At 48.9% G+C, this 12,804-nt stretch overlaps 1 protein-coding gene across 6 annotated transcripts in view; it reads left to right on the top strand.

Moving 5' to 3' along the window:
* The window catches only part of kmt2cb (lysine (K)-specific methyltransferase 2Cb), a 78,877-nt gene extending 66,300 nt beyond the window's left edge, over positions 1-12,577 (top strand). For 5 of the 6 annotated variants that reach the window (XM_084481305.1, XM_084481304.1, XM_084481303.1 and 2 more), the window contains 13 exons: positions 479-663; positions 778-914; positions 1,114-1,408; positions 3,015-3,154; positions 3,417-3,524; positions 3,715-4,852; positions 5,342-5,478; positions 5,604-5,746; positions 6,906-7,080; positions 7,205-7,321; positions 9,668-9,741; positions 9,875-9,983; positions 10,590-12,577. In XM_084481305.1, coding sequence (XP_084337431.1) covers positions 479-663; positions 778-914; positions 1,114-1,408; positions 3,015-3,154; positions 3,417-3,524; positions 3,715-4,852; positions 5,342-5,478; positions 5,604-5,746; positions 6,906-7,080; positions 7,205-7,321; positions 9,668-9,741; positions 9,875-9,983; positions 10,590-10,682 — 2,851 coding nt within the window. In that variant the 3' untranslated portion in view covers positions 10,683-12,577. The remainder of the gene's footprint in view (positions 1-478; positions 664-777; positions 915-1,113; positions 1,409-3,014; positions 3,155-3,416; positions 3,525-3,714; positions 4,853-5,341; positions 5,479-5,603; positions 5,747-6,905; positions 7,081-7,204; positions 7,322-9,667; positions 9,742-9,874; positions 9,984-10,589) is intronic. The other variant, XM_084481301.1, reaches the window with a different exon arrangement.
* The last annotated feature ends 227 nt before the right edge of the window (positions 12,578-12,804 follow it).

Here is a 12,804-nt window from a genome sequence, read left to right as displayed (position 1 = left end):
CGTTTCAGATATTGGTCACACATAACCTAATATGCTTCTCACAGTGAAGCCAAAGATTAGAAAGAATGTGCAAATGTAGGCAATTTTTTATTTCAAAGGGTTACAGACAGCAGTTGTAATTGCAATTAGCATGGTCCAAGTTCTGGGATGGAAAGCACTTCCGCAGAACGGAGATGTGATGCAGGTGTGATGAGAGAAAGCTTGACGAGAATCGAGACATACACACGTGTATCATGTCCACACGTACACTCATTTGCATGTGTACACACACACACACACACACACACACACACACACACACACACACACACACACACACACACACACACACACACACACACACACACACACACACACACACACACACACGTACACACACATGTACACACACACACACGCACACGCACAGACAGCGAGAGCTGCATCAGAGCTCTAATGGCGTCTCATGTTCCTTCTTCTTCTTCGTTGTTTTCCACAGCAGCAGGGGGCAGGAGCCAGGCAAGGACAGAGATACACCGGACAGCTTTGTGCCGTCGTCGTCACCAGAGAGTGTAGCCGGCGCCGAGATCAGCCGCTACCCTGACCTGACCCGCGTTAAGGAGGAGCCCCGCTCGCCCTGCCTGTCCCCCATCCTCTCCATGCTCCCCCCGCCCCACGGGAAAGGTACACAACAACAATAATCAACAAATAATAAACAATGACACTGGGATGGAAGGTATAGAACCATGGCCGAACGTACGGTTGCGTACTCAATAACGCTACTTCATCCGGCCGCAGGCACGGAGATCAAGCTGAGAGACATCAAGACGGAGCCTTCCGGAGTGTTCTTTGGCGCCCCCTATGGGGCCATGGGGAACGACTCCAAACAGGGCCTGGTGTCGGTGGCCATCACTCTGCGGCCGGCAGCTGCAGAGGTGAGGCCCCTCCAGTTTTCGATTGCAGTTGCTTCACCACACTTTCCTTTTCTCAGTTCCGTTTTTTAAAAAGTTTGGTTTTCAAACCTCAGACTCAATAAATGAAAAATACAAAGAAATGTGTTTCAAAAAAAAAGGACTTCCTCTAAAGTGGAAATGCAACTGACGTGTTATGCATTTGCGTGCGCGACTATCCCAGAACATCACGGGCGTCGTGGCGGCCATCTCGGACCTGCTGTGCGTCAAGATCCCCAGCAGCTACCAGGTCAGCAGCACCCCGGAGCGCGGGCCCCTGGCCATGCTCAGCGGCCTGCGCGTGGGCCCCCACGGCGGCCTGGACACCCGGCCGCCCCCCATGGCCTTCCAGGCGCGCATGGACGCCGCCGCCGTCCACCAGCGGCCCCTGGGCCAGATGATGATGATGAGGCCCAACGGGACGGCGCAGGGCACGCTGCAGCAGAACCCGCAGCAGCGCTTCCAGCACCACGGCCCGGGTGAGATACACTCTGGGACGTCATGTCGCATGAGCTCCTAATGGAGCGTTTTCACAGAGGTGTCATCGTGGGATAAACACAGGTGTCACTCCTAACACTAATTAGGGGTTATTCATTATATGAATGTACCGGGGTGTGAATAGTAGAATAAACTAGTGAAGACAAGTGTACTACTCCTATACCAGACGAGGAGCAGACCCATAATTAGGGCTATGAGCGACACCTCCGTTTTTTTTCTACAAGTTGACGCCGCTGTGAAATAGGGGTGGGGAAAAGAATCGATTCTTTGTTGCATCGTGATTCTCTAGAACGATTCCATCTCGATGCAGAAAAATGAATAATCTGAAACAAATATATATTTTTTTTATTCAATTTGTTCGCCTGCTGCAGAGCGCTACCGACAACTCCTTTCTGCCTGCAGGTTCTCTGACTCTGACTTTATCTAATATAAAATATTAGATAAGGTAATTCATATGTTGATTGTCTTTAATGATAATCACACAAGTAGGAAGTGATTAGCAAACTCTGAGTAGCAAAGTCAGATGTATATATATATTTTTGAAAATCCTGCATGGAAATGTACATAAAAAAGATTGTTGCATCAATAATCGTTTTAGAATCAAATCGTGAACCTCTGAATCTAATCTTGAGGTGGCAAGCGATTCCCACCCCTACTGTGAAAAGGGTCTACAGTTGCTGTCACACCGCAGTGAACGCGCCATCTTGAGAGGCCGCTGCCTCTGTTGGTTCCGCGCCTGGCGTGACGCCCCTTCACATTCCCCGTACTGACCGCTCCGCCAAAGGGACCGCCTCACAATCGTTGAGAACGAGGCAAATTCAATTCCGATCAAAACCTGAGCGGAAGATGCACAAAGCCACCGCACGCCCACCCCCGTGAAGACACTGAAGACCCCGTAATTGTTCCGCCCTTTACGCATCCCCAGATGCGATTAGCGCTCACTCTGAGCGGTGTTTACAGACGATCGTTCGTCGTCCCACGCGTCGTTATCCCGTCCGGGGGCGTGAGGCGGTGGCGCGGACAGGCGTCCTTATTGATTGTCTCGGCTAATGAAACGCAGTAACGATCATCGGCTCGATGGCAGCCGCGGCGTCACCTGAGCGTCGGTGTCGGACCGTGACATGTCGGAACGGACGTGATCTCGTTAGGCTAAAAATACTGATCATAATGACTGTGGATGGGTGGCTGTGTGGGGTGAGCACAGAAATGGGACGTGACAGCCAGGGGTGTGATTATCTAGTGTGATGCTAGTTTATGAATGGTGTTGTTGATGCCGTGCCCCGCTGGCCTCTGGATGGATTCAATACTAATTATGGGGCTGTTGCCACCGGGATGCGATTACCCAGAGGAATTGCAGTTTAATGAATCATGTCTCGTCTTATTTTATGATGTATATACCATTGAGATGTAATTATCTGTAGGCTGCTTAGCCACTTATTTTCATTGAGCAGCAGTGTTTAACAAACGTATATTTAGCTGCCACAAACGAGCCCTTGGACGCACCTGCACGAGTTCTGTTAAAAAAACAACAACATGTAAATCTCCTGGTTGTGCGCTTGCTCACGTCGATGTATTGTTGTGTCTCAGGCTCAGCGGCAGCCAGAGGAGCCGATCAGAAGATCCCCGGCAGCCCTGGATCCAAACCCAAGTGGTGCTGCCACTGCAAGGTGGTGGTGCTGGGAAACGGAGTTCAGAAGTCCATCAAAGACCTCCCTAACCACAAACGGGTACAGATTGCATTATTGTCCATATTAGGTCCATATTCTCATGCCGTGCCTGTATTCTAGAGGATGTAGATGTCTAAAGTCATACTAGCTTCTCTTTTGGGCGTACAATTTAAGTGTCGCAGAGGGCTTAACATTTTAGTCTACATCTTTGTACTCCCACGCCCTTTTGCCTCAGACACTTCTCATTCCTTACCTTTTTAGTAGAACATTCTACTCTAACCTCCAGAGGGTGACTCTTTTGTTAATATTTCTGTTTCATCAGGAGTCTGATGGGGAGATGAAGTCTGAAGGAAACTTGGTCTTCTGTAGTCACAGCTGCTTCCTCCTCTTCTCCTCATCCTCCCAGCCAAGGTCAACCCCTGAAACTAAGGTATGTTCCATCCAGAAAGCCTTGAGTCACAAAGAATTACGCTTTTATGAAGTGTCGTGTGTTTTGCAGGCCAATGTGTATCAGTCTATTATTTATACCGTGTCAAAACATTCCATTTTCTACACCAGTATTTTCCTCTTTGTCCCGTCCCTGACACGGTGGCGTGCGTCTGTCCCCCCCCCCCCCCCAGGACACGGTAGAGCTCCTCCCGGACACCGAGGAGAAGGAGAGCCTGTCCAAGACCCAGCACCAGTACAGCAACAACATGTCCACGCTGGACGTCCACTGCCTGGCCCAGCTGCAGCCCAAGCAGTCCCCTCCCTCCAGCCCCCCGCCGCCGCCCATCCCCTTCCCCGCCGCCGGACTCACGCCCAAGACGGAGGCCAAGTCGGACGCCATCAAGGTGACGGTGAAGCTGAAGGCGCGGCCACGGGCCCACCACCACCACGAGGGCGGCTGGCACCAGGGCAAGCGGCAGAAGGGCCTGCGCTGGAGGAAGTGGACCCTGCAGGTGCTGGTGCCCCGGGGCTCGGCGCTGCCCGACGAGGACAAGATCGACGAGCTGCTGAAGAGGCTGGGCGCGTCGCTGCGGCCGCCCGGCGCCCTGCGGGACGCCCGGCGCTGCTGCTTCTGCCACCAGCTGGGCGACGGCGTGACGGACGGGCCGGGGCGCCTGCTCAACCTGGACGCCGACGCCTGGGTGCACCTGAACTGTGCGCTGTGGTCGAGTGAGGTGTACGAGACGCAGGCGGGCGCCCTCATCAACGTGGAGCTGGCGCTGCGCCGGGGCCAGGCGGTGCGCTGCGCCTTCTGCCAGCGCACGGGCGCCACCAGCGGCTGCCACCGGTTGCGCTGCACCAACGTGTACCACTTCACGTGCGCGCTGCAGGCCCACTGCACCTTCTACAAGGACAAGACCATGCTGTGCCACGCCCACCGGCCGCGGGGCGCCGCCGGCGGGCACGCCGCGGAGCACGAGCTGCGCTGCTTCGCCGTGTTCCGCCGCGTGTACGTGCAGCGGGACGAGGCGCGGCAGATCGCCTCGGCGGTGCGGCGGCCCGAGCTGGGCTACACCTTCCGCGTGGGCAGCCTGGTGCTGCACGCCATGGGCCAGCTGACGCCGCCGCAGATGGCCGCCTTCCACTCGCCCACCGCCATCTTCCCCGTGGGCTACGAGGCCTGCCGCATCTACTGGAGCATGCGCCACGGCAACCGGCGCTGCCGCTACGTGTGCTCCGTGGAGGAGCGCGAGGAGCTGCCCGAGTTCTCCATCCGCGTGGTGGAGCAGGGCCACGAAGACCTGGTCCTGACCGACGCCAGCCCCAAAGGTACAGGCTCAGCCCCCCCGACCCCCTTTTCCCTTTAAGGCTGGATTCCGTCTCCCTTGTTTCTCTCTAGAGAGATGCTTAAAAGACAGCCTCCGTTGATGTGCCGTCGTATTAATGTTTGCTGAAGCATTGTTGCCGTCGAAAATGCTGTCAAAACAATTGTGTCAACACACAAATCACCACAGCCCCAATAGATCTTTACTGTAAACAGATAGCGACGTGCAAAGTAATGCATTGCGCTGTCATTTCTATGGCGCCGGATTAATCATACAGCTTGTTAATAACGGTTCACAAAATGCCAAATTATGGTAAAAAGGATGTTACCTTCACGGTTTCCTGTCAAATTCCACAAGATCATATCCGGCAATCATGACAAACGACCGGGCGTCCCCGGGTGAACCCGGTCCCAGTGTGAAAGAGTCCTGCGGCAGCAGGTGACAACACAATTACTAATTACTAATCACATCCTCCTCGCCTCTGTCCCACCAGGGGTTTGGGATAAGGTCCTGGGCCCTGTCGCCGAGCGCAGAACCGAGTCGGACACCCTCAAACTCTTCCCCGTCTACCTGAAAGGAGAGGACCTGTTTGGGCTCACCATCTCCGCTGTCACCAAAATCGCTGAATCGGTTCGTGGCTCGACTCACTCTCATCAGGCGTCCGTGGAATTGTGGTTGTGACACATTAAGTACACACTCTCGTAGAGAACAATCCTCATATATTGTTATTATTATTATGTAATTCTCTGTTGCAGCTGCCTGGAGTGGAGGTCTGTGAGAGGTACTCGTTCCGCTATGGCCGTAACCCTCTGATGGAGCTGCCACTCAAGTTCAACCCCGCTGGCAGCGCCCGGGCCCAGCCCCGAGCCAGCAAGCCCATCACCACCCTGGTCATCAGGTAACCAGGGCCCAGGCTTCTCCACAATGCGGTGTCCTGCTGTCTTAAGTGACCATGGTGTTTCTAGCAGCCGTCATGCCATTTTGTTTGTGCTGAAGGGCAGTGGCATGCTTTGCTTTGCTTTGCAGCAAAGCAATGCTTAGCAGCAGTATTTGGTTTTATAAGCAGGGGATCACAGAGTCCTACTAAGGCCCCCTAGAGGAGGTAAGTGGAAACGCAGTACTAGATTCACTTTAATGAATCCAATGTAAAAAATACATAATGGACATTCAGGAGTCACCAATTCTAATCATGGACAGCAAATGACCCAGCCAGTAGATCTAGGTGTTCGAGGGGTTGGCGTGTTGTGTAGTATAGCATTGTGTAGTAGAGCATAGTTTAGGATTAGCCGGTATAGCATAGTAATGGGTAGTATGGTAAAGGTGTCCAAAGGAATCAGAGCGGGACTGCAGTACCCAAGGTGGCCACCACTCCAAGTTAAAGTTAATCATACTTGGTTATGTTGGATCCAACCGTGACAGTGACGATGATAATGTTTAATGTGTAGGGAGACAAGGGTTGGTTGTCACATTGCTTGTTACAGTCAAACTAGAGGGTGCTGTTTCAACATGTGGATGTCGAACATTGGGAGTGATGTCATGCTTGTTTCTATCTGGCTATTCTGTGTCACAAAAGACACCAAAAACCTTTGGGTGAGGAGAATTTTTCAAATTGAGTACATTTTTATGTCTGAGGTGTTTATGTAAATGCGTTTAGGCCATGAGACATTTCATAATCAGAAAACAAGAGGGTTTTTCGTTACTGTCTAGCTTTCAGTGGCTGAATGTGTGGGCTAGCAGAAACCCTTTGGTCAAGAGGTCAGCCAGGATGGTTGTCTCACTGGCTCTGGTGTTTGTTGTCACAGCTATTCATGTGGAATTGTTTTTCTAGCATAAAAAACTAAAAAGGTGTATTTTCTTTTTAAACTGAAACTACTTTGATAACTATAGGGACAACAAACCCAGGAAGGGGTTGGTTGTCAACGTGAGTCTTTGATGGTTACATTTAGGAATGACTATTGTACAATGTGTTTTGATGAGCAACGCATGCGAGATTAAGAAAGTGTTACAACCCACCCCGCCCCCCATGTATAGAACGTTCTCCTACTGCTCTGCTTCAGGCCCCAGCCACAGGCAGTGCCCACCAGCAGCGCCCGCTCCAACCAGAACGTGGCCCAGGGAGAAGGTGGCGCCCCCCACAGCAAGCCTCCGGTAGTGCACCCGCGCTCTTCCCAGTACCGCTGGATGAAGAACGAGTGGAGGGCCAACGTCTACCTCGGCCGCTCCCGCGTCCAGGTGAGGGGGGGGGTTCCAAATACATGCAGAAGGTATTCCTTATTTAGGAAACTATGTAAACAGGCCGTCTGTCCCTGTAGAGATGGTGAAGCACTCAACACGTTGCCTTGTCTGTCTCCCACAGGGCCTGGGGCTGTTTGCCGCCAGGGACATCGAGAAGCAGACCATGATGATCGAGTACAACGGGACCGTCCTCCGCAACGAGGTGGCCATCAGCAAGGAGAAGATCTACCGGTCGCAGGTACGCTGGCTGGGGGTGGTGCACGGCTCCTCTCTGTTAATCTGAAAAACCGGGTGGGATTTGTATGGGAAAGAGCTTGCTTCCAGTGTGTCGTTTGTTTGACTCTAGTGGGTGTTTTGGCTGCTGGTGACTTTAAAGTGAAGTGGACCTCTCAGTGGGTGTAGGATTCAGCATTGCCTTTTCGTGACTTGTCCTTAATTTATATTGTTTATCCGACGGAGTTGAAATTCATTAAGTATATCTGAAAACAAAGTTACAAGCAATTTCACACCTTTGTACACTGTAAACATGGTCTTTGCTGGAACCGCAAGGCCGCGGTTCAGTTTTTGTCCAGCAGGCGTCGCAAAGGTGCAGGGTTACCATAGCACTGGATAATTGACTATATCTGAGAACAGAGTAGGATCTTTGAAGCTAACTAGGGTTTGCTTTAGTTGAATTCACTAAATTTGCAAAGCTTATTACTATGGGCAACAATGATTACAGTTGTGCTTTACACTGTGTCTGTTCAGTGCACTGTACTGAGTAGAGACACTTTTATTTGCCTTTGCCTGATAAATTGTCAGTGTGGCCTTTCAAGGGGTAAAAAGCGTTGTAGTTTCAGTGCCAGTGTGCACTTGGAGAATCTCCCTGCGCTCTTTATGCATCGCTCTGACCAAGATAGTGCTGTGAGCCAAAAGGTTACATCCACCAGTGTGATTGATGTAAAGAAATGATCAGTTGTGACACTTTGACATTTTCTTGAGAAGTCAGTTTAATGACAACATTGTCAGCAGGCCATTATCCAGACGGCCTGTTTACATAGTTTCCTAAATAAGGAATACCTTCTGCATGTATTTGGAACCCCCATCGGACACCTTCCAGAATTGAATTCCAACCTTTGCAGGGGACAGTCGTTCATCTACTTTGATATCCTCCCCATGGCCTCCCCTTGGCCATTGTATAAATAGTTGAAATAGCTCAGACATCAAGGTAAATTGGTTTGTCTCTGCACGCTCTGTACGTGTATTCTTGTCATCACAGTGCAGAAACCGCAATACGTCTCTGAACTTTTGTCTAGGCATGGCATCTATGAATAGTATGTACTTCATCAGCAGACCAGAGGGCCTCCAGGTTATTGATACCTGTACCAAGAATACCTCTTGTATATCTTAAGTGCCTGCAGTTTGGCATCTGTCGGATCAGAATGTTGGCCTTTGTTTCTAGCAGCTTCTGCATTTGAACATCCACAATTCAGCATCAAACAGACAGAGGAAGCTACTGGGGGGGGGGAATTCATTTCGTCTTTGGCCCCATTGGCCCCGCTGCCTCTTCCAGCACATTACACTGTGGCCCCCTGCCCTGGGAATGCCAGCTGTATAACCTTAATGGTAGCGTCTTCTGACTCTTCTCCAGAACCTGACCGTCTGGTGTTTCAGAGTCAGTCTGCTCTCGATTCAGCTCCCGATGGCTGTAAAATTTCCCGTCCCTCCTCCTCCTCCACCATCAGCACCATTGCTCTCTGTTCCCCTTCATTCAACAAGCCCCCCTCCCTCTCAGAAACACCAATACCTCGGCACGTCAAGTATAATACAGCAGTAAAAAAAAAAGGTCTTTCTTGCCCTGGTGGAATCGGCCTCTTTTTGTTCTTTCTGCTTTTCAACCCCCTCCCCACCAATCCAGAGGAGAGGCTTGAAAAAGATTTCACTTTAGTCTTACATTTTGAATTTGGGGCTTGAGGATGGCGGCCCGGCCTGCGATACAGCGCTGCTTCCCAAAGTTTTTATTTATCGCCAGTGACGATAGACAAACATGCCGTTAATGTGTTCCCACGGCCACATAGTACCAGTGTTGTATGAGTGCATGAGTACGAGTGGTTTATGCCCGGCAATAAACTCGAGAACATACTCCAACCTTTTTATGAGGCTAATGATGTGTCCAGTTGCTTTACTCAGAGCCTACATATGAGATTTACGTGATACACTTTGGCTTCTGTTGAAGCAGGAAAACATCCAATGAGACATTTGCCGTGTGTTGACTGAAGGGGTAAAAAGCGTTAAAAACCCCCTGAAGGGGTAAAAAACTGTTGTGATTGGCTATTTCATAGGATAAACCATTGCCTCAAGTTGTAAATAATGTTCAATGAGAGTTTAATTATACTTGTAAATGACTAGCATATGAACGGTACAGGTTACCTTTTATGTGTTTATCAAAAGCAGTCAAGGGTTGACCACAGACCCTTGCAGCAGTGTAGCACAACGCACCATCTAGTGGTGACTCGTGTCACTAAAACACGCACTGCACTAAAAGTGTCGACGTGCTGACGTTCGACTGTAACAGAACTAAATCTCTGGTCTTGACTCCTTCCAGAATCGAGGAGTGTTCATGTTCCGCATCGACAGCGAGCACGTGGTGGACGCCACCCGCAGTGGAGGTCTGGCCAGGTACTGTACTCTCTCTCTCTATTGTGAACCTGCTCCCATCGTGATGCCCTCTATCGTTCCCTTCGTACCGTCGTCTGTCTCCAATGACACTGTGCGTCGTTTTCACCCTGCGTCTGTTCTCCGCCCACTGAAGATACATCAACCACTCCTGCGCTCCGAACTGCGTGGCAGAGGTGGTGACCTTCGAACGAGGCTACAAAATCATCATCAGCTGTAACCGGAGGATTGAGAAAGGGGAGGAGGTGCGTACATTATGAATATAATGGAATAAACGTGTTTTTTTTAGTTTTGGGAATCATTGTAGCGTCCTAGCGAGTACCTAGTTGTAAGAGTTAGTATCAAATGACCTTGAAGATCTCAAATTCTCTTTTCTCTTCTCCATCCCTCACCTTGTCCTCTCTCTCTCCTTTTCTACTGAATCACTTTATCCTGTCTCTCCTCTCCTCCTCCCCCATCCCCTTGTCCTGTCTCTCCTGCTCCCCCTGTCTCTCCTCCTCCCCCATCCCTTCCCCCTGTCTCTCCTCCTCCCCATCCCTTCCCCCTGTCTCTCCTCCTCCCCATCCCTTCTCCCTGTCTCTCCTCCTCCCCCATCCTTTCCCCCTGTCTCTCCTCCTCCCCCATCCCTTCCCCCTGTCTCTCCTCTCTTCCTCCCCCATCCCTTCCCCCTGTCTCTCCTCCTCCCCATCCCCTCCCCTGTCTCTCCTCCTCCCCATCCCCTCCCCCTGTCTCTCCTCCCCCATCCCTTCCCCCTGTCTCTCCTCTCTTCCTCCCCCATCCCTTTCCCCTGTCTCTCCTCTCTTCCTCCCCCATCCCCTCCCCCTGTCTCTCCCCCTCCCCCTGTCCTCCAGCTGTGCTTTGACTACCAGTTTGACGCTGCCGAGGGCCAGCCCAAGATCGCTTGCCTCTGTGGCACCAGCGAGTGCAGGAAGTGGATCAACTGAAGTTAGGAGATGTGTTACAAAGGCGGCGACGGCGTCGTAGGGCGCGTTCCTTTTTGCCCCGCACTTGACGTCCGCGTATGTCCTAAAAACCCTCACTAAGAAAATAGCATCTCACCATCTCACTATCTCACTAACGGCATTAGTACGACTTTTTAGTATTTTTCTTTTGGTTTCATCTCAGAGTGAGCAGAAAGGCCCGAGGCTTTGTTTCAGGAGTGACGTCCCGGTCGGCGAATGGGGAAAGGAGGCTTGCTAGGAATGAGAAACACGAGGCAGTAGCAAGATGCGACTAGTGCCATGTCTATATGTAGATATATACATCTATATGTATATCTTTATGTATATCTATACATAGATATGAGAGGCACTGTGGTGTCGGAGGTCCTCTATCTGTCTCTGTATCCATGTGTTTTGTTTTGGTATACATAAGGCGCGAAATCCACCAGCCAATGAGAGCACTGTGCGGGGGTGCGGCCTTATTGCTTCTCACTATAAGGGCGGGCCCTTTTTTGTTTCATACTGTTAATGTATACCCTGACTAAATGTAGACATCACTGAATGAGGAATGTACAGCAACGAATACCACGAAGGGAATATTAACTTGCACTAAAAAGACAAAAAACCACACACAAAACAACAAAAAAAAACTTTAAAACACGAACGAAAAACAACAACAACACACAAAGAACTTTGAAGATACTTGATTCCATGAGTCAGTTTTATCCTAGGTTTCTGTCGTGATCTGTGTGGATTTAGAGAGAGGACGTTTTGTATTTATTAGAGTGAATGAATTTTATTCATGAGATGAGTTAAAGAAGGCTAGACCGCTTATTGTTTTGAAGATTGAAGACATGCTGTTACTTTTGTAAAAAGAAAAAGAAAAAAAAAGAAATGTACATAAAGAAAACTATAGGAATAACCGACCAAATACTACCTTAACCTTCTCGATGTTTGGGTGTTTTTAAATTGTTTTTGTTTGTTGTTGAAATTTATTTAAGATGGACATTTTGATTTCAGTTTGAGAGTATATATTATGAATATTCTGTACAGAATTTGTAAAATAACCACAATTCACAAAGTATTTTTGTTGTATTAAAAGTAAGGTATTGTAGCGTAGTGTTTTGTGACTTACACGTACTTTGACCACTCGAAAAGAAATATTTTTGTTGAATAATGTGGTAATGAATTATGGATTACAGAATCAAGTGAACTCTTCGATTTAGTAAGAGATCCTTCTGATCTGTTTGCTGTTAATCAGGTTTGATTTAAGAAAGAAAAAAAACTGTGAATTAGGTTTTAACTACCCAAAAACAACTTTTAACTTTTTAACACGAATACAGTAGGCATAGGAACACAATTGTGTTTTTCACCTGATTTAGTTTCTTTTTACATTGGGGGAGAAGAATGAGGTGAACCGTCTAATGTCGCGAATTAGACAAGATTTTAACAGTTTAATGTTGAACAGTGAATAAACCCAGCGGGGGAGATGCTATTTGGAAGGGAAGGTGGTGCTACCTTTTTCAGAGATGGCATTCCCCTTAATCAGAAATGCTTCTTATACTTCACAAGTCACCTGTTGCTTAGATATGGAAGTTTTTGCGTGCACAATTTCAAGTCGACTGTAAAATTTTGGAGACAGTCTTAGAACTTGTAATGTATATGGCATGTATTTTTTTAACTTTCTCAAGACTCAATTGTATATATTTTCTCAATGAATGGTTGTAACAAAATTGTTCCCTGGATATTTTTCTTCTCTTGTATATTACATCATCCTGCCTGTCTGTGCTACATTTTTCTTGGTCCTGTAAAGTAGTCTGAATTTTTTTTCTTTTTGAAAAATGCCTTTTGAAGTGTACAGAGTAATATGAGGTTTGGAGTTTGTGGAATTTAGAAACATTTACAAAAATAAAACTATTTTACATCCTATTATGTCATATTACCAATGTAAGTTATTCGAAACGTGATATGGTCCGTGTCGATGTCTTTTAACGGAAATGAAAGCTCTACTATTTTAAGAAGACGTGTGTATATAGATGTACCTTACTCCTGAACTCAACAGAGACCCCTGCAGGCCAAGCGCCCTCACTCTTTTTCTCATGTAAACAATGCATATTGTTCTCGG

This window comes from Micromesistius poutassou (assembly GCF_964030765.1).
Source record: "Micromesistius poutassou genome assembly, chromosome: 16".
NCBI lineage: Eukaryota > Metazoa > Chordata > Actinopteri > Gadiformes > Gadidae > Micromesistius > Micromesistius poutassou.
This window is presented reverse-complemented; position numbering and strand designations above follow the sequence as displayed.